This window comes from Carassius auratus, unplaced genomic scaffold, assembly GCF_003368295.1.
Source record: "Carassius auratus strain Wakin unplaced genomic scaffold, ASM336829v1 scaf_tig00000062, whole genome shotgun sequence".
Taxonomy (NCBI): domain Eukaryota; kingdom Metazoa; phylum Chordata; class Actinopteri; order Cypriniformes; family Cyprinidae; genus Carassius; species Carassius auratus.
The window spans coordinates 11866-38767 of record NW_020523274.1 but is presented as its reverse complement, the minus strand read 5'-3'; the positions used below and the strand labels follow the sequence as shown (position 1 = coordinate 38767).

Here is a 26902-nt window from a genome sequence, read left to right as displayed (position 1 = left end):
TATATATATATATATATTTCTTCTAAATAACCCTGTGCATAACATAGAGCACAAGTCAAAACTGTTATCAATGCAGTCTCTTGCTAATATACATGAACTTGAATCTCAGTTTGAACTTTAGCTGAATTGATTTTGTCTCGTTTAACCTCCATTGATTTCTAGTGCTTTGGCTGATTGCCCGTCTCCTTTACACTGCCTCAGCAGAGTAGGGTGCATGCAATCAGATTAAGGACAGCAGAAATGCACAAGATCAAATCACAGAACTTCGATCACTACAAATTTGGTGTGCATTTTGGGTGAAAATGTGTTACTTGCAACCTTCAATCTGTCAGACACGGGAGTCATAAGGACTTTTATAAAGACAGAGCTTCCCTGGGTGCTCCAAGGACCATAAAGACATGTCAAATTCTTAAAAGGAAACAGATTTTATTCACTTTGAATGCTTGTATATAAGAGGACAGGAGACATTAGCCCAGTGAGTCACATGAATAAACACAAGTGCATCATGAACATACATTATTTGGCGATCGCTACATTAATAACATTTCCAGGAACACGCAGAGTAAACAGTCTCTCACAGCAGGTCCAGACTCAGGAGTGAGAGCATACGTTACAGTCCCCTTAGAAGTAAAATACAATGGAGAGAACAAAAAAAAAACACAAAATCAATTGAAATGACATATGTGATATTTGGAATGCAAACTTTGTATAAATATAACATCATTGGTTTTCAACATTGGTTGGCTAAGAGGAGAACATAATGTAGTTCATGGAGAGTCACAGTCTTCACAGTCATGTTTGGACACAACTGCAGTGGAACAGGAATGGGGTTTGTGGCTACCGATGGCCGTCATTAAAGCTTCAGCGAAAAGTAAAATCAAGCATGCATCTTAGTACAAACCTACATTAGCAGCACGCTCTATTTCCTCAACAATTAGACCCAGTACATTTAGTAGAACAAACGATATGAACCCAAATCAAAAGAGATAACCAGACAAAAAGAAAGGCCAGACACAGAGAAGCAAACTGTAAACTCCACCTCTATAATACAAACTACATTGGCTGCACAACAGTGCTGTCCCATATCTTCAGAGTAAGCTTTCTGTTTTTTGTTTTGTTTTGTTTTTATTTTTGGTTTTCTGGTTGTTTCATATATGAGGTCAGAAATGTTCTAATAAGTTAGCTAAAACAGTTTTCTCGTAGGTGGCTCCATCATCTAAAAAGATTTCCATTCCTTAAAAACAGTAATATTTTCTAAAGTATAAAGTTTTTTCCCCCATCCTTTGTATGCACCAATGGTAAGACTACTTTATCTTTGGATTTTCCATTAAAGCAATACTGTAAGTTATTATTGTTTCATAATATAATCACTGTAATTATTGTTAGTCTCGGCAAGTGCAGAAATAAAATAACCATGTAATGAAGAAATGAAAAAAAAAAAAACTACTGGCTTAAAAGTGAAATTACAGTATTGAAGGCAAAAAATAAAAAATAAGTGCACAATCGAAATGTTCTGTTTAGAAGACAACAAAAATAGAAAATATCTTCTAGATGTGCATCAATCTAATTTATACACAGATAGGGTCTTTCAACTTGGCTCAGTGCAGGAGAGGAAGTTGGTTGTACAGTGACAATTTTCAACAGCATTAGAGGGTAAATGCTATGTTTTAACATGAGCATGGGCTAAATAGCCTCAAGTGTCTTTGACTGGGACAATACAAAAGTTAAATATACAAGTAATTTGTTTTAAACCTACCATACAATTAAGTCATTTGAATTCAACAATCTACGCAACACCAAAATGTTCATACATGTATCTATCATTAACACAATGTTTTTTTGTCATTTTTTTTTCGAAAAAACAAAAAACAAAATAATATTTTCCCACAATTTACAACGGTCTGCAATAGGCTTTGTGTCTGGACAAGTACATGTCCAAGAAAAAAAAAAACATCTACTAGCTTAGCTGCAATTTCAGGACTTTGAAAACAAATTAGAATTGGACATTTTCGTTCATTACACATTTCTTTTGGGCTTCATATATTTTCTATTGGTATGTCTTGTAACAGAACAAAATTGAGAGCTGTTGACCTGAGAGAAGACAACATCAAAATACATTACATCACTTCATTAAGCCAATAATATAATATCTTAACACTTGACAGGGCAAAAAATAGTGGGTGTTTTATGAGTGTCTGTTAAAACATACGTGTTATAAACAGACTTTTGGTTAGTTAGGTTATCATGAAACCATCTTAGGTTCTTTTCACCAGTCTTTAGCTGTGCACCCTTTAGTTTTCAAACAGTTTACATATACTCAAGTTTTAGTTAAAAACCAGCATATTGAAATGGAAAAAAACATTCTACTGACACTTGTTTTTGGTTACAAGCACTGTTAATGCGAGTTGAATCCTACAGGATTCAGTCCTCTTAAAACAGTCTGCCAAACTAGCTCTGGGTCATAGCTTTCCCCAAGTGTAATCTACAATGGAGACGTTTTGTTCAACTTTCCTCCAGTTTTTTTTTTTCCCAAGGAGTCTTTTCTGAGGCTGTTTAAGCTATAAAAACAATGGTTAAGGAAAGCATCAGCATCTCTTGCTCCAATATATTATGTCAAGTCTTGCCCCTCCTCTGACTCATTGCTGTTGCAACGCCCATCCACAGAGTCCATTGGTTTTATGTGACAAGTCTTTGCATGGCTTGTCAGGCTTGAGGTAACATTTGAAGGCGAAAGAACATGATGTGAGGGAGAAACCGGTGAGCTTTGGGAAAGCTCAGGTAAAGCTGAAGTCAGTGGCAAGCTTTGGAGATGTCTGTCGGGCTGGTCAGAGTTGGTTGGGTTAGGGATGGAGGTTTCTATAGGAGTCCCTAAAGAAGACTGGACAGTTGTAGAAGATCTCTGTTTACTGGATGGGTTTGACTTAGAGGTAGATGAGGGACTGATGTGAGGTAAAAGAGGAGAAGCATGCTCTTTGGCATTCAGTTTCTCTGCCACTCTTTGTCTATGCTGAGGGTACTCCAGATGTTTGATGAGCTCTGCATTCCCAGTAAGAGATACCTCACAGGCGAGACAGTCATAAAGGTGACTATCCTTGCCTTCCGCTCTACACTCTGTTTTGGAGACAATACAGTGGCTTAGAAGTAGGTTACTGTCCACTTCTGGCTGCTTAGCATTGACAGAGTTTATGGAGGGGGAATCTGTGCCAATGGGTGTGCCTTGCTTCTTGTCATGTTTGGATGAAATGGCGTCCTCTGCATTGAGGCGAGCAGAGATTGGGCTAGATTTTGGCTTCTCTGTTGGCTGCATTAATTGTTTCTGTTGCAGCTGCAGTCTTTGTTGCATCAGTGCACCCTGCAGATTTTGTTGATATTGCTGGAGAATGGAGCCCGGGGACAGCCCCATTAGAGCCTGTGGCAAGACTGGACCATATGGGAACATGCTATCCATGCCAAACATGGGCTGCAGGAGGCCTCCAGGCATAGGTGTGGGAATATGGGGAGAAAAAAGTGGAGGAAAACCAGGCATCAGACAGGGCAGGAGATGACTAGGGAGTAGAGAAACTTGGTCAGTTTTCATTGCTGCATGGAGAGCTTGTAGCTGACTTTGGTCCATGGCATACTCTCTTCCTTTACTTGGAGTACATACTGTTGGTCTGGAAGTGTCGGACTTCTCTTTACTTCTGCAAGAATTTGCAGGAGTACCATTTCCCAATGGAGTACTGCCAAGCTTGTTTGTGGGAATCCTGTTACTCTCTGTGTCATTTTCTTTGGGGAACTGGAGTTCTTGTTCTGTGGTCTTTGGGGTCAAGATAGTGTTGGTTGTGCTAACTACATATTTGTCATCCACAGCTGATATGGCAGAAGAGGGCATCATGGTTGGCTTGCAGGTCAGCTCATTTACAGGAGGGTCACTGGTACCTTAAATAAAAATGAATGCATAAAGAAGTATGGATTACAAGAGACCAACATTTTTGTAAGTAAATTCATTTAAAAACAAAGTGTAGGTTAGCCACATACCTGCTTTTATGGAAGAAAAATCCTCAGTCATTGTGCTGCTACCACCTGGTATGCTTGCATCGGTCTGCGCCTGCAGACCTGAGTACATTGGAGACTGGCTCAGACAGTGAAGAGAAGTTTGCTTACAGCCCACTGAGCTCAGTATAGCTTGTGGTTGGACAATTCCCAGAACATCACTTGTCTTTTTTAGATGATCCACTTCTTGTTGCATTATTAGCTGATGAGTAGATACTGAACTCAAATATTCCTTGTCCCTCTCCATCTGGCCACCCAGGGCCTCCTTAACTTTGGCAAGATGTTGCTGGGAGAAGACATGGTCACGAATAGACAAGCAGCCGCTGTATTTAACAGAGCAAAGAGTGCACTCTGTCTTAGGTCTATCAATAGAAGTACTCTCTGTGCCAAATTGCTTTGCAAGGCTAAGCTTGGCCTTTTTCTCCTTGGCACGAGCATTCTGAAACCACACCTGAACAACCCTCTTGGCAAGTCCAATGTCATTGCCCAAGGCTTCACATTCAAGCATTGTTGGGGTTTTATAGTCACTAAAGCACGCTTTGAGCACTTTTACCTGAAGGTTGGTCATTTGAGTGCGGTAGCGTTTTTGACTGTGTCTGTCGTTATCAAAGCTCTGACTGTAAGAGCTACCAGGGCATGGTGAAGCTGGATCAGCCAGGCTGGAATTTTCACTGTAATCTAAGACTAACTCATTATCAAAATCTTTAGCATTAAAGCTCATTGCAGGGCTAACCAATCCAGAAGACATCTTTTCATCACTTTCAGAAGAAGCCTCTCTTTCAGTACCGGGAGACATGTGGTCAATACTGCCAAGTTTAGCCTCTAGAGAGTCATTTCCTCCATTAGTTGTGTGGCCATGGGCCTCGTTTGTGTTAATGTCACAGTTATTCAGCTTGCTTTGTTCAAGATTCTGATAAACTGACACAGAAGGCATCTCAAAATCTTCCATACCTTCACCTTTAATAGGTTTTGGGCTCAGACGCTGCTGATGTGAAGGCAGGTCAATGTGTTTGTATACTGAAGAGTCAACATCATCAGTGGAGTTCAAAAACGGAGAATAATTGGTGAAATCAAAGAGATCAGATTTGATTTGAGAACCTTCCTGATCTTGAGTAATATTAGGCATTGCCATACTATAGCCTGCATTCTTTGCTTCATGCCAGTGTCGTGAACGTATGTGGGCAGCAAGAGCAGTCTGTGCTTTAAAGAGAGCTCGACAGAATGGGCAGCGACGATGGATTTGAGATGGACCCAGTGCCCGAAACTGGCCTTTCCTCTCTCGAGCTCGGGTGTTCTGGAACCAGACTTGAACCACTCTTTTCTTGAGACCAACCTCGCTGGAGATATGATCAAGCATCTTGCGTGTTGGATTGGAGTCCAAAAGATATTTCTGGTATAAAACTTCCAGCTGCTCTGGTGTTATAGTGGTCCTCATACGTTTGTCTCGCTGGGGTTCCTCCCCATTGTTTTCCCAATCATTTTCCATTGAACTGGATCCTGCTTTCTCTTCAAGTTTCCTCTTCAGAGAGTTTATGGTTGAATCAGGATTTGTGGTCACTGCAGGTGGATTTGTAACCATCTGGGAAATTGTTCCTGAAAGCAGATGCCTTGCAAGTAGAGGATTAGCAGGATCAAACAGCATTAGAGGCATGTCTACAGGACGATCTATGAACGGTGAGGTGGGAAAGTAACTTTGGGTAAGAAAGTGGATTTGCTGGTGCTCTTGCCAATGTTCAAATGAGGGGAAGCTCAATTTACACTGGATGCAGTGGTAAGGGCTCATATCCTGGGACGGTTTCTGTAGCTGTTGTTGCTCAGTTGAAGGAATTTCTAAAGGACTAAAAATAGTTTGGGAGCTCTGTGATGGAGCGGAGTTTGTTTCAGATTTGCAGGAAATCTGTTGTTGTTTAGGAGATGGGTGAGAGGGAACCTCTGTGCTTACATTTTGGTTCTCTTCACATAGAGGCTTTGGTTGCTGCGCTCTTTCCTTTAATTCATCAAACTCAGAGTTGATACTAACAGTCAGTTTGGAGTCAGAGGATGATTCATTTGTTTGTTTAAGCTCTCCAGTGAGACTTGTTGTGTGCATATGCTCAGAATCAGTGGATTTCACATTAGTACTAGACACAGAAGAACTGGAGGGGCTTGAGCAAGAAGCTGCTTGTGTAAAGCAAGAGGGTCCAGATATTGGACTATGACACTCAGTCTTAAAATCCATTGTGGTTTCATTCAGATCATTCCGCATTTCCTCCTCCTCATCTTTGTAACACTGCTTTTTTTGGTGAATGATAAGATCAAAAATGCGTTGAAAGACTATGTTGCATTTCTTACATTGGAAATTGTTTTTGGAAGTACAGAAGTAGCGGTCATTAGATAGGTCTCGGCGTTCACTATCCTTCCCTCCCTCTCCTTGGTTCTCATAATTTTTCCGAGCTTTTTGTCTGGCATTTTGAAACCATACTACAATCACACGGGTAGAAAGATTAAGGAGGTTAGACAGTTGCTCAAACTCATCATCTTTGGGGTATGCATTGGCATCAAAAAAATCCTGCAATACTCTTAGCTGGTAGTCAGTAAACCTGGTTCTTGAGGACCTCTTACTCCCATAAATCTCTTGTCTTGTTGGTTCAGGAGATGGTGGTCTAGAATCCACTTTTACATCATCCAGTGTCGTGATGGGAGGGTTACTAAAGTTATACGGAGAATCCTTGTTGCGTTGGCGCTCTTTGAATAGTGTGTTCCGAAACCAGTGCTTTATAACTTTATGTGGCAAACCAGATTTGTTGGCCATCTCATGAATTTGGTCCTCATTTGGAGAATTGTTGATATCAAAGTACTGACGGAGGATTCTAAGCTGGTCATCTGTGATTCTGGTTCGAGGCCGTTTACTTTGTTGCTGTAACATGGCTGGAGTCAACTGCTGTTGATAAAGCTGCGTCAAATCAGGAGTCAATCCAGCCTCCACTGGGGGCAGATGTACAGAGACCTGAGGAGTTATAGCTTGCAAAGGTATGGGAGGCATTAGGAGTGGGGGAAAGAGTGGCAGTTCCATGGGTAAGGGAATTTGAGCTAATGGAGCTTTAACTTGAGGGATGGAGACAGTGGAAGGAGTAGTACTGATTGTAGAGGCAGGAATAATTGGTTGCACTGGTTGTTGTGGCTGCTGCACTGAAGAACTAGGAATCGCAGGAGGGGAAGGAGACGGCGATGAGACAGGAGAAGCCTCTGGAGTTGCAGGTCTCAATGGGAAGAGTTTGTCGTATTGCTCCCTGTAGTCATTGGCAAATTTCTCCAATGACTTGATCGGGAATATGGAATGATGAATCTGCTCTTTATGGCTCTTTAGTATCAGTGCATTTGAAAAAAGCTTCCCACAAGACCCACACTCTAGCTTCTCCATATCTTCCGAAAGACCCACCTCTTTAGTGTCAGACACATCCCCACCATATGCTATAGGTTCAGTAAGATTTTTCTGATATCTCTCCTTATTTTCATTGTATTGCATGACTAACTCAAAACCAATGTTTACAAGCAAAGCCTTTGAAGCATTCCCGGGTGCATCATGGGCTATTCTGGGTGGAAGAAACTCATCAGAAATCTTCTCACTGGTTGACATCTCTTTGTTTATGTCTTCATTTTCTTGAGGTTTATGATCATGTGTTTTTTCATTGAAGCCTACATTATCAATTTCCTTTGATTCTTCATTACTGTTCTGTCCATTTGTGTCCTTCTCACATGGTCGATCATTGTTCAGTTTCTGTTCATCCATTTCAGGCTGAATTGAAAAATCTTCATTTAGTTTCTGTTTAGAATTTTTTTTAGCAGACTCAGCAGTATCCTCATTTACAGTAGGTTTTAATGTGCTTAAGCTTAGCCCAGAGCCTTTAAGGTTGACCTCTGGATTCATGTGGAATTCTCCTCCCGGAATAAGAAAAGGAAGAAGCAATTGCTGTTGCTGCTGCACTGGAAGAAGGGCCTCTGTTGCCATAGGAAAATGGTGTAAAAGTGCAGGATTAAATAAATGGGACTGAAGAATAGCAGCCTTCTTTTGGAGCTCTTGTTGGAGATGGGCTTGAGCCTGGGCTAACTGCTGCTGTTGTTGTTGTAATGACATCTGTTGTTGCTTAGTAGCTGAATCAATCATGTTTACCAACGTATTCATCATGTCAGATGTCGAAGGATGACTGGTTTCTGGGTTTGCATTGAGTTCAGTGTTTTGTTGGTGGCTTAGACCAGCATTGTTCAAGGAAGTAGCAGGCTTCATGGTTCCAGACGTGTTGGACAATGCCTTGCCTGGGGGAGGGCCAAGATATTCAGTACTAGAAGTGGATGAATCAACCTTGGATGCACGAGCTTTGGTCTGGTGCAAGACAGAGCGCATATGAATCTCTAAGGTTGAACTCTGACTATATGCTACATTGCAAATACCACATTTAAATGGTTTGTGGTCTGCATTGATGACAGGCTCTTGCGTGCCAGTTGTTGTGTCCTGCAGAGATCGTTTAAGTTTGTGTAAGTGTGACACTGAGTTGTAGTGAACCAAGAGAATATTCTTCTGGGTGAAAGATTCCTTGCAAACCGTACATTTGAAAGGCCTTGATGGATCCAGAAATTTCTCCATTGTGATATTTGGACCTTTTCTAATAGGACAAACGGGCTGCTTAGAGTCACATTCAACATGATCTTTAACCAAACTTGAATCACTGTCTGTAGGAATTAGTTTTTCTTCCAAATCACATTCTTCATCATCTTTCATTCCAGTCTCTTCTGGCAATCCCTCCTCTTCACCAAAAGTTAGGTCTCCGGAGATCAGGGTCTCACTATTCATCATTAAACTACCATAAAGTTGCTGTATCTGGGTTTCACTTAACTCCAGGTGGCTTGTCTCAAGGTGTTTCCGAAGGGCCTGCATTGTACGAAAACTGCGTTGACAGAGGCAGCACATGGTCGCAGCTCTGATAGCATGGTACTGAGAATGCAGCTGCAGCTTTTCAGGGGTTTTGAATGCTAGGCTGCATTGATTGCACCGGTACTTGTAAATATGGCGATCAGATATTGCTGTTTGAGATTTCTGGCTATGGAGCTGGTTGAAGTGTGTCTGGAGTGCACTTGAGGATGTAAAGACTTTGTTACAGCCTTTCTGCCAACAAGGTAAAGCGGCATTGTTCTCCTTTGTGGATTCCGCATCTTCTGATGGTTGTTTATAGATTTTTGCTGTCTCCAAGTGAGGTGTTGTACCTCGCTCAGGTTCAGCATCGATTGGAATTTCTAAAAAATAAAAAAGGAAGTTTTGAATTTTTCATAAGGCAAAATTCATTTGAAGAAAATCTTTCATTAATTTGGTAATTAAACCAAGCACAAATATTGATAAATTACTTTTGGATGAATTGAGTCATATGAACTGTCAACCAAATAACCAACCTAGATTAAAAATAAAAGATTTAACAAATAGTGAGATTTATACTAACCATCCAGTCTCTTTGTTTCATTAGAATTTATCGGCTGTGTATCCGAGTTGTGCACTGATAAAAACATCTTTTCTGGCAGCACGTCTGAAGCAATCACCTGATCACAAGGGGAAAAAAAGAAATCATAATAGGTTTGATAAATCCATTTTGTGGATTAATTAATCCACAAAATCTCATTATTAAGTCATTTGATTGTTATCTCTGAAAATGATTGGTCATTATGCTGTGTCCCTGCTACATGTGTGCATTAACTATGCATGGTGCTAGAGAATAGACCCTTAACTTCAGATGGCAAAATGGAATCGCAGTCATGAACCAACACTTAAAGGAGTTCAAAGGTTAAGTATGAATAGAAGCCCTCATTGGTCTGTGACAACACAATTAGCTAACGTTGGATGTGTATATAAAAAATAAATAAATAAATAAAAAAAAACACTATTTATCTCCCTCTCCTTCTGTACCCACTCAACTTTAAAATGTGTAAATCAATGCAACTTTAAGGGGGAGAGGGAGGGAGAGCAACCAAACAAAATGGCTGTTATTTCCATCACAAAGCACACCATTTCAGGAAAGTGCTGTATTAAAGGGACACAAGGAAAGCACACAAGTCCTCTTCAAGGTCACATTTAATTTAGAACATAATTACCAGGCATGGTTCATAACGAAAATCACCTAGCACTGGCTTAGAACTAATGAAGCACAATTATTTTCATTACTGTATTTCAGTTCGGCTGGGGAAGGGGGGAGAGGAATTCAAAGTGCCGAAGAGAGAAATCAAGAGAGATGGCAGAACAGAGGGCAAGGAAGACCAAGAAAGATAGGAAAGGGTGGAATACATGAATGGAAAGAAAGACAGAAAAGCCTTTTACGCAAGAAAAAGCACTCAGCACAAGCTGACGGAATTGGCAAAAAAATGTCCAACCTTTCAGAAACAGTGAGGCATGTCTGCTTGGGCTTCAAACAAGCTATGGGTGCATTAGTATCAATTTATATTCTGCAGATAAAAAAACTAATTTTAATATTCATTGGATTTGAGGCAGCTACCTCTCCCTTCCCCCACTCAATGTTGTTACTTGTCTCCGCTCGCTTGTGCTGGAGTCACTGAGGGTCTGAACAGCCCTTCGCATACACACATACACGAAGTGCTGAACATTTCCTTGTATAAAAACAATTTTTACACCATATATAGAAATAGCGTTAGACTGAGGTTTTTTAATATCTAGAAATCAGCATGGCTGACGACCAAAATAGCATATAAGTAGGCTATAGCAAATTGGATGTGGCCTACACAAAATTGCATAATTTAACCAGCACTAGCCAATATGTAATAAAAATTCTGAATAAATAAAAAATAGCCAAGTAGCTGATTATTTTGCCGCTGTAAACATGTAAGGCCTTAAAACTGAATAAATGTACAAATACGATTTTTATTTTATTTTTTGGTTTAATATCTGTACATTTTAGTAAGAAAAAAAGTATTAATTTAAACCAATTATTAATGTCTTCAGTTATTTTGTTTCAAGGCAGTTTATATGTTTTTACTAGGGAATTTTTTTTTCAGATAGGATTGTGGCTGGAATGGAATTTTGTTTTGTCCCAAAATCCTAGGTTGCTTACATTTTTTTTTTTTTTTTTTTTTACAAATTTACAAACTATACATAAGCAAAAAAATTCAAATTCTACATAGTACATACTGCATACTGCAATTTTTTTTTCTCCTCACCGTGTTGATGAGCTTCTGAGTGCAGTCTGCAGTGACACTGTGCAGATGTGTGAGGTGGGTACGCAAGAGGGCAATACTGTGCAATGTGTCTTGGCACAGTGGGCAGCGGACAGCAGGCTGAACTGCATGCTGGTTCATCACATGACTCCTTAGACGCTCAATATCAGTATGATGGAACCGACAAAATGGACAATGCCACATCTGAATGAGAGAAAACAAACAAATATTTACAGATATTCAATAACTACATACTGTTTTTGCAGTATCCAGTTCTTTTATATCATATTAGGCTTTGATTGTTTTTTTCTCTGCACAATGTATAGTGATTGTATCAGAAAGTATGCACAGCTACTCATTTTAACTATTCTGCTAGTTGTACAGAAAAGTAATTGTGGGCCAGTGTTGTTAATCCTATAAATAATAAAATGGTATGTAGCATCAGTGGTTTTAAAGAACTTTTGAAGGTAAATAACATGGCAGCATCATGGTACATTTTAGTTTAAAAAAAATAATAAAGCAGAGTATATTGCACACCTCTTCCTGTATTCGTGGCCGTTTGCAGGGAGAAGGCTCAACTGACTCATCAGATCCAGATGAGGGACGCTTAGGACTGGAAGACGACTCATTTTGCTCCGTTTCCATTTGAATAAATCCTTCTGTGAGTAGCAGCAGCAAACAGAGCGCGCACATTATTTACAACAATAAGCTTATTGTATAACAGTGGTTCCCAATTGGGATCATGGACAGCAGGGAAAAACAATGCAAAATGCAAATAATAGTGGATGTATGATAATAGTAATAATTTACTGTTTTAGATTTTAACAAGAAATATAATACATTTAAGAAATACCAGATGCAAAATCACTGTTGCAAGCTTTTTAGTTTTTATTGTTTTGCAAGGGATATTTTAAGTACCTGATTTTTTATCTGTCTGGTCTCCATGTTTATTTCTGTCTTCCTGGTTAGCCGTAGCCTCAGTGGGACAGTCCATCCCATTCTTATCTCCTTAAAAAGCCAATAAAGAGAGAAAAATTCAGAGAGTGCTTCACATTTGACAAATTCATTGCATGAAATATATCGCATGTATGTTCAATTGTAAAACAAGATTGATTGCAGAATCACATTCAAACCTATAGGGGTCAGTCTCCACTAGCTCGGAGAGACCCAAACAACCTGCTCGAACATATTAAACACAAAGACAGACCCACACAATACAGTAATAATGTACACAATCTCCTTTAGATTAACACAAAAGTTACAAATATTGATCATCTACAGTAAAACATACAAAGAGAGATACGAGAAAAGAAAATCAGGAGGCAGAGTTAAAGTCAACGGCGTCAGCAGAGCTTCATTTGACCTGTGGGGATTTGAAAAGTCACAGGAGGAAGATAATGCAGTAGAGGTCAGGAGGGTCACACACAAAGAGTCCATTTCAAAGCACAAATTGGTGAACAATGCCGCCATGACAGGCTTTAAAAATTATCTTTTTACAATAGGTCCCTGCATTGCGCTCAGTTTGAGACTAGTTGTAGCTTTTTTGCAAAACCAGGCTTTTTTGCTGAAAATTGAACTGACTGCATATGCAGAACACATGGGATGACATTTACTGGCAGTATTTTAACAACAGCCTTCAGTTTTGGCTTGTTATTTTTTTAATCCTGCAGATGAGCTCTGAACTCCACAAACAAAAAGAATCCACAGAGTTGGAAATTCAAAAAGCGCAATGATGCTCTGTTGTTCTTTTACAGCGTCTAAAAGCTTCGGCTGAGCTCCGTACAAAACACACAGCCTCGGGACACACTAAACCAGATACCCCATTCAACGCCCTCCCTCCCTCTCCTCATCCTCTTCTCTCTTGCTTTCTGCCTTTCTGCTTTCTTAGCAGAGTAATTGTTCTGCTATGTGGGGGAAGGGAAAAGAAGAACAGAGTTGATTTGGGTGGGTTTTGGGAAGGGGGGCGGTTGTGGTATTAGGGGAGGGGGGCAAGTGGAAACAAAAAAAATGCATAAGGGTTGTCATAACAGACCAATCAAAGGAAGGCCGAGGTATCTTCTGTTGGTTCTTTGAGAAGGTGATTATGACAGAGGGTGAGAGAGCGAGCGAGAAAGGCCATCTGAACACCAATTATCCTGACAGACACGCTATTGATTTCCTATCAAACCAACACACCCATAAACACAGAACACATAACCTGAAACTGTCAAATCCGCTCTAGTTACGACCGCCCCTATTGAGCCCTCTCGCTCAGTCATTCTCTCAAAGTCACACACCACGCTGAACCTGACCAAAAATATTAATCTATTGTTAAGCATCTCTCACAGGGAAAATCAAAACAAAAAAGCTTAGGGATGGAAATGTAAAAAAAAAAAAATCATTAAATAGTGAAAATTCATAATATGTTGCATGTCATGTTACGTCATGGTGCCAAAATGGCAATTTGTACATTTTATGCAAAATAGTACTAAATCAATTTTTTGGTTAATTTTTTTATACAAATATAATCAAAATGTAACCACATTTTGTTTAAGACAAACATATTTTACATGCAATCATGCAACTTAAATGATCAAAGGCATAAATATTTTAATTTTGTATTCGAAATCCACTTCAAACTCAAGGGGTGGGTGTCTGTGTGTGTGTGTGGAGGGGGTGTTAATTCACTCTGAATGGTCATGATGCATCTGTGTTTGCTTCTTTCTGCATGTACGTCTTGGACAAAACAGATGGCCATGGCTCAGCATGGTGAGGTCATTTCGGCCAGTAATGAAGTGATCAGATGCACCCACACATGCTAACACACTCCAGGCGCACACTCAACACACACTTCATCAGCACTTCCTACTCGTCCCGTGGATCAATATACAAATGCTCAGCAGCATTGATCCAGTATTGATTATAAATTAGGCAATGCCCTGGTGTTCCTAAAGAGATCAATAACCAGCCATTCAGCTGCGGTGCTCCAGCAGGTCGGAAGCAGCGCTGATCCGATGTTCTTACAGGTTCAAATTCACACTGAAACAGCTACTCAACTCTCACTCACTGAATTTAGCATTGATCGTACACGACACACTGGCCGCTAACCTGTTCTTGTACCCTGCATATAACACTACCTCTAGAATACTGTATTTTAACCTTTCTTTCTTTTTTCCATCTTTAGGATTTTTTTTTTCACGTTAAAGATTTTAACAATTCCTAAACAAATATGACAAAATTGAGAACACAGATCAGTGCTGCTAACGATTAAAATATAATATTAAAGGGTTAGTTCATCTAAAAATGAAAATTATGTCATTAATGACTCACCCTCATGTCGTTCCAAATGCGTAAGACCTTCATTCATCTTCGGAACACAGTTTAAGATATTTTTGATTTAGTCCGAGAGCTTTCTATCCCTCCATTGAAAATGTATGTACGGTACACTGTCCATGTCCAGAAAGGTAATAAAAACATCATCAAAGTAGTCCATGTGACATCAGAGGGTCAGTTAGAATTTCCTGAAGCATCGAAAATACATTTTGGTACAAAATTAACAAAAATTACGACTTAATTCAGCGTTGTCTTCTATTCCTGGTCTGTTGTGAGTGCGACTGCTGTGACTGTTGACGTACAATCCTGCTGACGTGTTATCTTTGTTATTGGGTGCACCAAAAAACACTTCAACAGCGCCGTTAATGCGCTCACAACAGACCCAGAAGAGAAGACAATGCTGAATAAAGTCGTCATTTTTGTTATTTTTGGACCAAAATGTATTTTCAATGCTTCAACGAATTCTAACAGATCCTCTGATGTCACATGGACTACTTTGATGATGTTTTTATTACCTTTCTGGACATGCACAGTATACCGTACATACATTTTCAATAGCACATAAAATGTGAATAACACAAAAACATTGTATAATAAACACTTGTCAGTCTTTAGGAATCTATATTAGGCATTTCCTGTGCCTTTCCTTTAAAATGCTAATTGGAGAATGTTAATTAACTCATGCCTCGTTAGTGGGTTGAGCTTTTATTGGCTGCATTAACTGGCTAACCCTCTAGTTTAGCTTCTTTTTTGCCAGTGAAGATGTTACAAATGTGATTATTGGCAAGTCAATTAACAAAATCAATTCCTACCATTCTGTACAAAGAGCACACTACTCACTCTCTTTCTTTTTCTCTCTCTCTTGCACACAAATACACAGTACATATACACATACAAAAAGGCTGGGTGCCAATGTCAGGCTATTGTTCAACTCATTAGCTGAGCTTATTCTTTGTTAGAACTAAATGCTAATTGCTTCCACCACCCGGTTTTCTCAATTACCCCAGTGTAAATATCTGCCATCTTCTTTTCTCTATTCTTTCTGTTTTTTGGCATGTCTGTCAGCCCCTCCCCCTCTGTTGTTCTGTTGTGTGTTTTAGAGCCTTGAGCGTCATGAGCACAACACACAAGGGACAGTTAGTCTTTTGATTTGGATTTTAAGGAATTCTCCCTGACTTCATCCCTAATGTTAATCTAGCATCAAAAGCTGGGGCTCTGTTTATGAGTGTGTTGATTTCTACTCATTTTCCTCCCTTGATATGTGACTTTTTTTGGTGTTTTGAAAAAGCCTGGAAATTAACTTGGTTTTCTATGATTTACAAAGCGTGTGTGTCTCATACCATTTTCTTGAGCAGGGCTTTTTCGGATCGTAAAGATGGCACCAAGCTCCTCCTCATCCTGCAGACCCTTCTGGATTCGCTGCAGTCTGAGCAGCCCCTCCCCTCTTTGGTGGCTCAATGAATGGGAGTGCTGCACTAAAGAAAGGCTGTTCTGAGTGGAGAAATCACACAGCACACAGTGCAGCCAGACATCTTCAGACTCCACTCCATCCAGCTTCTGCAAATACTGAGAGAAAGAGAAGATAAACATTAAACATGTATGCATGGGTGACAGTGAAAGAAGGAAATAAGAAAAGAAGTTAAATCAATGAACAAAAGACTCTTCTACTTCATCCAGCTCACATTTCAACACCAGTAAATAACATACTCAAGTACTTTAGCGGAAACCATATATTGACCATGTAGTCATAAATGATCAATATGTGGCTTCCTCTAATGTGGGCAGCACAATATAGATCAATACAGGATCAATAGAACCCTGTAAAAACACCTATGTAGATGTTACTTAACAAGCTTTGCTCAAATAAACAGTAAATCCCTCCCTCTGAGGTCTAGTGAAAACTGAGCGGACAGATTTAAAGCAAATGAATCCAGTGAAACATCATATGCACACACTATGACATGAAAGCACATCCACAGTGACAAACACCAGTCCACTTGTTTTACAAAACTCTAAACTGATTAGAGATGTGCTGAGTTAATGGACCACATTAGCAGGAGGGAAAAAATAACATACAATCCATCTCAATTACCAAAGAGACCTTGGGAAGAATGGCGTCACTCAGGGCATCTTGGGCTATTGTGGATTTAACTGACAGAAATATCAGGCCCAAAACCTTTAGTACACAGAAATTCAGGTTCTGAATTGTGAGATTTACCTTATATAGTTTTAGGCTGGTCTCATGTCTGGAGTTCATGGTGTGTAGCTTCAATTTCTCCAAGCTGCTAGCCTCGTAGTCACAAGCGTTGCATCTGAGTTGCACCTGACTTCCTGCAGCAACACACCTAAGACGCCACTCTTCTTCCTCCTCCTCGGTGTTTCCATGTTGACTACTGGCCTCTCGAAGGTGTGCGGCTAGCTGGTAGCGCTGTACATGTTTGTCTGTCTGGCAGTGCAGTTGGAAGTTAGCTCGCAGAGGCGTAGCGTAATGGCAAAGGCGACAATGATGGGTGTCTCCTGTTGTGCTCTTCCAGTAGGAATTGGGTAATGACCTCTGCATGCTCAGGTGTTGACTTAGTTCCTCGAGAGTGTCACAAGAAAAGCGGCCACATAAAATGCAATCAAAGAGTTTCCTTGAAGAGGTTTCATTGCAGGGCAGAGGAGTGATGGCATCGGGCAGTTTACTCTGAGGTTGGCAGTGGCGGTAAAGCTCGTTGGCATTGTGCTTACTTTGACGTTGCATGTGTGCTAGGTTCTGCTGCAGTAGAAGCACGTTGTGCGTGTGCTTTTCACTGGTCATGTGGATTCGGAGGTTCCGTGCCACATTGGTTTCATAGTCACATACTTCACATCGCCACGATGCATGTCCCCGGAGCTTAGATGGAGAGGGGGAGCTGGCTTGGGTGGGGTGAGTGAGAGTAGGGTGAGTTAGAGTAGGATGCGAATGGGTTAAAGGATTGGGCTGGGATGCTGGGGTGTGCACATGTGACTGCGTCTGCAGGCTCTGCATGTTGTTGAGGTGTTTGTCCGATTGCATGTGGATACTTAAGTTGCCCTTAGTGGTGGTGGAGTATTGGCAGACCTGGCAGCGGAAGGGCTTGTATCCGCAAGAATACGTCTCGCCTCTTGCTAGGCGTGGGTGACTCTGCCCACTGCTGCAATATGGGCACTGTTCGAACTCTGACTCTTGGTGTTTCTCCTTCATGTGGGCCTCAAGAGTTTGCTGGTACTTGTAGTGCCAGTTGCATTTCGGACACTTCAATGTCTTGCAGGAGTTTCTGGTGTGTACCAGAGAGGCCTGAACACCAAAAGTGAAAGATGATCCTTGGACATCGTCTCCGGCTGCAATGAAGCCTCCATCACCAGACACCACCAACCTTCCTCTAGAGGCTGTGTCTGAGTGTCCTTCTTCAAGAATAGGCTGACTAGTCTGTGGTAAGGTTGGACTGAGTGCAGGGTAAGTGGAATGGCTATGATTATTGAGCAGGTCAGAATGAGTCACAGCATGTCTGTCCTCTTCAGACAACCTGGTGGTTGGTTCCATTGCTATGGCACTACCATTCTCTAACTGGTCATTTGGTTCGGTTGCTGTGGCACTCTCTTGGTTGGCAAGTTGTTCTGTAGTAGTGACCGTGGACGGGTTTACCACAACAAGGGAAGCAGGTGCAGGGTCGTGGCAGTTAAAGCTTGTTCCACACTCTGACTCAGAGTCTGTAAGGGTTTTGGTGTTGTTCATAAAGCTGGTTGCTATTGTTACAGAGTTTGGAGGTTTTGAAATGCTTTGGTTTGACAGAGCAGCTTCAGTAATGTGCTCTTGTCCGCTACTGCTGCTAATACTGTGAGCACTGTTATCTACTGTGTTGCCTACCTCTAGACACAATCTCCTCTCTCCTCCCTCACTACTTCCTCCATTCCTTCTTATCTCATCCTCCTTGCCTCTTTGTGTGCCCTCTCTTCCCAGGGTTGAAGGGTCTTTGGCAGGGCTTGGTACTGAGGTAGCAGGGGAGGTTCTGGGTGGAGAGGGCAGGAGAGGGAGTCCTGGCTTAGAGGTCAGAGGGTCTTCATACTGTTTCCGTCTTGCCGTGTCCTCTGTGCTGTTCCCAGAGGTCAGAGATGCCAAGTTCAATGGTACCACAGACTCACAATTCCTTTTTGGTTCTAGGAAACAGAGGAGCGGCAGATTGCCTGGGCCGGCAGGCTGTAAAATGGCAGAGGTGTGTTTTAAAGACAGCAGATGTTGTTCTTCATCGTCAATGGTGACATTGTGTTGCCGACAAGCATGAGCCCTAAATGACCGTGTACAGCCAAAGGACAGCCGACACAGAAAGCACATCAGGATGGGTTTGGTTAGACTGGAACATGTCACTCCTGTCTCTGATGATTCTGCCATGTCAGGAGCATTATCTTTGGATTGGCAGGTCACCAGAGCTAGACTATCACTGTCGTCAGGGTTATGCAATTGGAAGACACGAAAAATTTGTGGAGTGGGGCTTTGAGATGAAGAAATGTAACAGGTTCTAACAATGGAGGTAGGGGCCCCTAACGAGGAGGAGGGCACACCACTTGTAAGTTTACTCTCCATCACATAGGCAGACCCATCAGGCTGGTACAGGATCTCTCCAATAGGCCTCTCCACATCACATTCTTCCTCTTCAACTGCCTTCTCCCTCTCCGCTGTATCTTTTAACATCTCTCTGGTTGAACATTCGTTAACCTGTTTTTCCCTAAACTTTTCTTCATGCCTCCCTGCAATTCTCTCCTCCTCAGCCTGCCCCACTAGTCCACCCTGCATGGACAGAGTTGCTGCGCTCCGATGAATGGCTTGATCTCTGGCCAGTAGGAGTGGACTGGGGGCCAGTGGTCTGCAGAGCCCAGGAGGCTGTTGTGTGTGGGGGCCAGAGGCTCCATTGCTGGAGACAGAGTCACAACACTCCATCCTCTGAACTACTGAGCACATTCATCCCACCCCGGCCTAGAGAGAGAACGAAAGACAGAGAAAATGTGTAAAAAAATTTTAATCCAAATCACAACATTGATTACGATTTTCAAAATCACTTTGAACTTTACATAATTACAACAACATAAAAAGTATTTTACATTTGAGCAGCATAACAAACTTTAGAGTCACCACTCAGAGACAGGCAACTCTGGAACAGTGAAGGAAAGCAGAGAGAGGTCTAGACTGTGATCAATAGCTCTTTGCCAAGCTGTATTAGAGAGAGCTGAATATTACATGAGAGACAATTCCTGGAATCACCAAGATCTGCTCAATTAAATGTCTCTGTCTGTCTCAGCTCCCCCCATCCCCCTCCATCTGCATTATATTTCCCTTTAGGCAACTGAGCAGAACATAGGACCGTGTCTACGGGGGATTGCCCCGTGACAGGGCCTCCGGAATAAGTTCCCTATTGACTATAGTCCCAGGTTTCTCCAGAGACACGGCCCCCAAAGGCCTTGATCAGTAAAGCAGCTGAAGTGAATTAAATTGAATTATATTAATGCAGCCTTCCACAACATGGTTCACCTTATATTAGGTACCTTAAATAAGTGTAATTTGCATTAATGCTAAGTAGAAACAGGTTCACATTTGGACAGGCATTTTAATTGTGTAAGTCTGTGCTGCTGGTACATTTTACAAATGCAAACATATGATGTTTCTACTTAAGCCTGCCTTGTGGTTACACCATGGGCTACAGCTAAATTATTAAAATGTGCTTATAGTTATTACTGGTTTTATCTACAGTTAAGTCACCTAAATAGTGTAAAAACAACAAGCATGTGCACAGAAGGTGTCTGAGGAGGGTATAGGGTTTATGAGTTGCAGTTGGGGGGCTAATTGCTCTGTTTCTAGGTTGAAGAGTGTGGATTCTTGAACTCAGATTCAAGCTGTTATATTGAGCTCTCTCTGATCCTCTCTACTGGAGGGGGCTAAAGTGCTAATGGGAAAATCAATAGCGTGAATGCTAAGCATCTTACTGGAAGCAAGAGCAGAATGCTAGCACACCAGACTAAAAGGATGTGTTCACTGATTTAAGCTCAAACAGGACCTAAAACAACAGGCTTAAAAGGCCAAAAGCAATGTTTCAAAAATGAACATGGAAGTCCATTCATTTAAGCGAACACAGAGTGCTGGAGATACATATTCATAAACAGACCGCCATGCTGACACAAACTAGACTTCCTGTACAGATCGATGAATATCCAGTCTTATTTGCTCTGTGTGTGCAAGAGTGTGTGGTGTAATTAGTGATGTATCTCATTAGCTGCTAGGTTAATTACCCATCTCTCTGGGATACCTGATAGGGGGCACACAGCTGGAATCAAGACACATCTTAAACCAATTACTCTCTAGAAGCATGTGTGTAGATTAAGACCAAGATGTTGGCTGAGGATTACACAAAACAGCACCAACCCTTATATGAACCTTGACACTAATAGTACCAGCACTTACCCTAATGTACACACAAAAATATATTTATAATAACAATTAATTATGCATAATTACATGCAAGTATTCCAATCCCAAATCCTAACCATATAGTAAGTACATGCAGTTAATTTATATTACTCCGTACTTAAATGCATAATTACACTGTAACAAAGACACCTTAATATAAAGTGTTTACAAAATAATTTGTGTGAGAAATACGTTTGTCAATAACCAAACTAACTGTTCACTAATGAAAGCTATAACAACCTGTTTACTAATTTAAATCTATTGTTTTATTCATTTTAATTTGATGTTTACTTCATGTTTACTGATAGAAATTTGCAAGAAGGGTTGCAAACTGCACATACATTAATAGCTCATTTAATATTTAGTCTGACCTCTTGGGACTGACTATCAACATTTTCTGACCACTGACAGGAAGTGCTTAATCTGACAGACAAAAAGACAAAAAACATATTGTCTGGGAAGCACTGCCGTTTTGTCAGAGAGAGTGATTTCACATTCACATTCACAGCGCAGTTTGCTGATTCAGGGACTCTGCTTCCTGTTTTAATGCTAATCTAATGTTGCCTCAGCACCACAGCAAACATACTATTGTACAGATACAACCATACAACACAACTAATAATTATGAAACATGCTTTACATGCCTACAACATGACACAGCACATATTTAAACTACAGAGTACCTGAAAAAAAAATACTTGCAACACTGAAGTGTGCTCTCATTTTCTTGCCAGCTTTTGAAACATATGCTTTATTTTTATCCTTTTAAGCACATGCGTGAATGTCTGAAGACAAGAATAAAAACTGTTACGACGGTTGAACTCTATCATGACAGTATCAAATCAAACCAAACTTGAACCTGCTAACCCCACACCCTCTCCCTTCTCTCTCGCAGTCACACAAACACATACACATTTTCTCCCACTGTATTTAGACAGCTGTCCTCTCTGCTGTGTGCTTGTCTTTGATCTTTGATTTAATGCCCCATTTCCATTAGAGACACTACCCCATTCAGGAGCGAAACTTCAAAAGAAATAGAGAAAGATAGAGAGGGGAAAAAAAAGAAAGAGTGGACGAAAGAGTGCGTGAGAGTGGTGGGGGAAATGTTTTACTTATATAATTTAAAAAAAAGAGGCCTTAAAATGCTTCTAGATTAGTCAGCCAGCAAGGAACAAAATATGCTAACAGGAAGTAAAATGCAGATGTTCTTCCTATATGACATACAAAAAGGAAGCGACTGACAAAAATGTAGGGTCATAAGTCAAAAGGTAATGCTGATGTTACAGCGGGATTGTGACAGTGTTGTGACAGTTGTCTCCTAAAAAAAATTAGGCATGCAGTATTAACAGTTGCATTTGAGTATATCAGTTTCTAGCAGTCAGGAATGTAGGCCAATATTTCACACATGCACACTGATGCCTTCTGTCAGCATCCTTACTGTAAGTCACACACATATCAGTTTCTAGTGTGAAAGTCTGAGCGTGATGTAAACATATTGATCTAAATTGCAGTAAGATCCGGCGGGATTATGAAATCAATGCAATACTGAAAGTGTTCTTATTTATTTGACTTGATCTTATGCCTCTGACGAGTCAGACACATGGGAAACGCTTTGTATGCTGCTCTTCTACAGTCAAAATGCAGAAATTGGTACACACATCTCATGGAAAGTGGCACTGTGTGTGCACTAAAGCATTTACCTGCAAGGATTAATCAGGTAAATATCCTGCATTCATTACCAGAGTATATGCACTGTGAAAGGAAAAGAAAAAGAAAACATTTGTGCAAAATTAACTCCTTTTAACAGCTAGATCATATTCCAAAATCCATAATCCTGTTGAGCTGAATAACATGCAAAACAAAAATGGAACTGACTTGCTAAAAGAAACAAAATAAGTATATGTTTATTTTTAAACCGTGGTATTAACCAATGATTTATGCACCCTCAAAAACTGACAAGAGATTACATTCTGTTGGAGGATAATTACTGACTTGAAAATAGATGGTTGGCAAATTACATTATATTATCCATCAGAAATTAATTTGTTTGCAAAAACTCTACCGAATTAAAAAATAATTTAAGATAACCATGTAACTACTGGTTAACAATCCAACAGCTCATGCATTAAGTAAAAAGGGCTTTGTTGAAATTTTAACCATGAAAAATTACACATTACATACACAGTTTATAAATTATAATATAATATATATTATACAAATATATATTTCTACATACTATATAATTTTTTAAATTATGTACATAGTGTAATTTCAGATGTAGTTTAACATGTCAACTACCCAAATACTAATATAACTATTGAAAATACAAGCTGCACAAACATAATGTCACAATGGTATTTAAGGATGTGTGTAAGAGACCAAATAGTCATACAGAACTGTTTTCCCTCTCTCCTTCAATAAAACCAACCTTTTTGTTCCATAAATGTAAGAAAATATTAATCATGTACAGAACCCCCACAGAAATCCATTTCTGCACTATTTGAAAACACTCCCCAAAATCTCTGTCGCTCACTACAGGCGCTGTCTGTCTCCATTTCCAGTCCATTTCCGAGAAAAGGTGTTCAACAATCCCATTGACCTTTTCATAACTGCGGTTTATGCACCTTTTATAAACTATACCTTCAATCTATATATTCAGCAGCCACGGCAAACAGCACCCACCTCCTTCTGCCTGGACTAAAGCAGACAGTGTAATATAGTTTAATATTTGCAGTGAATTCTGGTGAGAGTTGACAGTAACGCGGAGGTGAGGCAGAATCACTGATCACCCTCGTTCTCCCCTCCACACACACACACACACACACACCGAGTCTGTTTAAGGCGTGGATTGAGAGCAGAATTTGAACTGACAGGCTGGGCCCCCTTGCATTGTTCTCTAGCTGTGTTTGTGTGTGTGTGCCTCCATGTGTGCAAGTGAGCGTGAGTGTGTGTGTGTGTGTGTGTGTGTGTGTGTGTGTGTTTGAGAGGCCTTAGTGACTGATCTGCCGATGTGCCTCACTTCTCCACAACCCCAGCTATTATTATGATAAACAGAAAAAGTCAAACCCTGAAGGCAGTGTGTGCACACAGACTCACAAACGAACGCACACAATTTATTATTCAGATGTTGTAACACCTTATTTACAAACTCAACAATGTCTACGCAATCTGTACACTGTCCTGCAAGGTTAAAGACTACACATCGTTTAAACAAAACAACATACATACACGCCTCAAAATATAATTGTTATATTTTTTCTAGTTGTATACAACTCACAAAAATAAACATTTTGTGACCCTGGACCACAAAATCAGTCAAAAGGGTCAATTTAAAAAAAATGCTATCTAATATTTGAATAAATACACTTTCCCTTGACGTATGGTTTGTTAGGATAGGACAATATTTGACCGATATACCACTATTTGAAATAATGAATCTGAGGATGCAAAAAAAATTTGAGCCCATAGCAGTGTATATTACTAATCAAAAATTAAGTTTATATTTACAAATGTACAAAATATCTTAATGGAACATGATCTTTATTTAAAATCCTTATAAATTTTTGCCATAAAAGAAAAAGTGATCATTTTGTCCCATTGCAGTGTATTGTTGGCTATTGCTACAAATATACCCATGCGACTTATGACTGGTTTTGTGTCCAGCATCAAATTTATCATGTATATTCTGATATTATACAGTGCATCCACTAAATTTGCTTAATGCATTAAAAGAAATGCTTCAACAAAACCCTATCGTGAACAATTTCCTTCAGACCCTCTCATTGGCTCAGCACTATCTGTTTGACACCGCTACCCTGCAGAGTCCACTTTTCTCTTCTCTCGCTGTGCCCTTTCATCCCATCTTCTTCCTTTCACCCGGTTCCCTAACACTGTGAACTCTGACCTGTGAGCCAATCCTCTTTTTCCCCACACCATCTCCTTGTGTCTGTGTGCGTTCTCAGAAGAAAGAGTCTGTGTTCACTCTATCTGTATCTGCTCCTCAAGCTCGGTGTTTATTTTCTCGCTGTAGAACTCTTTACTTCAGGGTAAGCACTCCATTTCAGGTCGAGCACTGATTTTATACCTAGAAATGTGAAGTTGTATTTATTTATTTTCTAAAAGTGAATATTTAAACATTAAGGAGCTAAATGACTAATTAAGGTACTCTCAAAAAAATGTTTGTTTCTAAATCAAGCCTGAAATCAGTGCTTGCTTTTATTAGCCCAGCTGCTCAAAAACCATCTATTCAACTATTAAGCCAAAAAATATTATATAATGAACAAAAAAGAAACTATTTGTCACAGTGTGACAGATTCACAAAAGGACAGAAAACAATACCCAAACACACGGTCAGTTGATCACACACAAGCGAATCCACACACACACACACACACACACACTCAAACAACAACATCCTTATCTAAAAGAGGGCATACTATACATTTTTACAGATTTAATAAATATAATAATTAAAATTACCACATACACAACTAATAAAAAACGTTAACTTCATGAATAATTTCATCATTGATAATTTCTAGAAAAAAAATTATCTTCTCTGTGTTTGTAAACACACCGACACAATAAACTTTATTTTTACATTTTAGAATGTAATGTAATAAACTATACTCTTCCTTTGCAAATCACTTTTAGGTTTTATTATATTTACCTAACTTCTGAGGACAACGCACCCACACACACACACACACACACACACACACACAGTTGAAAGAATATGTCCAAGCAGGCTTGACCAACATGCACACGACATCAAGGCCACCTTAATTCTTTTTTAATACGCTCTTCGCTTCATTTCAGACGCAAACCAAAAAGTTACAGCTTTGAGTCCGCGTATCTTTATAAATAATACACGCTATTACATGCGCGCAAGTGCGTCGCGACGCGAAGCACGCACAGAGGCTTCGGATAGCTACTTCGTATCGCATCGTTGCCCGGAAGATCTGGACTCGTCGCGCGAACCAATACTGATGCATTCTCTGAAAACGAGTCTGATGCACCAGTGTTGACATGCAGAACAGCAACAAGAGCACTCGTCAAAGCAAAACCACACACACAAAGGACGTTACTTTACGCTTTTCGGTCTTTTTCTTAAGCACCGAACAAGAGGGCGACAACTCTTGGAGAAAACAGGTAGGAGAACACCAGAAGAGATCTTCTAACTTCAAACTCAGCTCGCGAGAGACGGTGACATCAAAGAAAGTGAACAGGACGCGCTTTCCATTCGCGGATGTGTCATAAACATGTCATGACAGTAACTAGTAAAGAAAAACAGCAAAAACAAGCAGTCGTGCAAAACAATCGTGCATTATGTAGTTCATTACTGTTTATACTTGCTGCGTAAACTAATGCGTAAAACGAGCAGAGAATCAACAGTATCGGTGAAGAACAGTCATCGGATACAAACTTACATTTGGACGCGTCGCTTTGTATTCCTGTAAACACGTTTATAGATCCCATTCGCACAGATGCATGCGTTCACACATCATCCTGCTGCTGAAGTTAAACGAGGTATTTGACTGTTTCTTAAAGCATTTAAAAGGGTTTGTTTTTGGTTGTACTGCAGACGACAGACGCGCCCTGGCTTCGGTTCGAGGAAGGAGGAGAGAGTGAAAAAAAAAAACAGTCCGGTCTTTATTCCTGCTAATTACTTTCGTGCAAAAAATGGCTGGAATTAACACACTGCGCATGTGCTGATTACACAGTCACGAGGGGAAGAGATAATTAGCTCCTCCTGGATCAATAAGATTCCAGGATGGGAGAGAGAGAGAGAGAGGAGGGAGATGTAAGGAGGAGAGAGGGGGGCAGTGATGGAATTAGACTATAGGGCAATTTTACATTTGCACATAAACAACAAACAATAAAGAGGAAGATAATACAGCAAAGTTGCCGTGA

General features: G+C 40.3%; 1 protein-coding gene across 2 annotated transcripts; it reads right to left on the bottom strand.

Annotated features, from left to right (window-relative positions):
* Positions 1-406: 406 nt before the first annotated feature.
* On the bottom strand, positions 407-26902 carry LOC113068799 (zinc finger homeobox protein 3-like). 2 transcript variants are annotated; one of them, XM_026241661.1, is made up of 10 exons: positions 26419-26902; positions 22690-22741; positions 16751-19504; positions 15873-16098; positions 12139-12228; positions 11758-11879; positions 11224-11424; positions 9501-9597; positions 4018-9300; positions 407-3918 (listed from the first exon to the last, which is right to left on the bottom strand). In XM_026241661.1, the coding sequence occupies exons 3-10, from the start codon at positions 19487-19489 to the stop codon at positions 2609-2611; spliced, it is 10068 nt and encodes a 3355-aa protein (XP_026097446.1). In that variant the 5' UTR covers positions 19490-19504; positions 22690-22741; positions 26419-26902; the 3' UTR covers positions 407-2608. The 2 variants fall into 2 exon arrangements, with proteins under 2 accessions (XP_026097446.1, XP_026097445.1); XM_026241660.1 differs by lacking the exon at positions 22690-22741.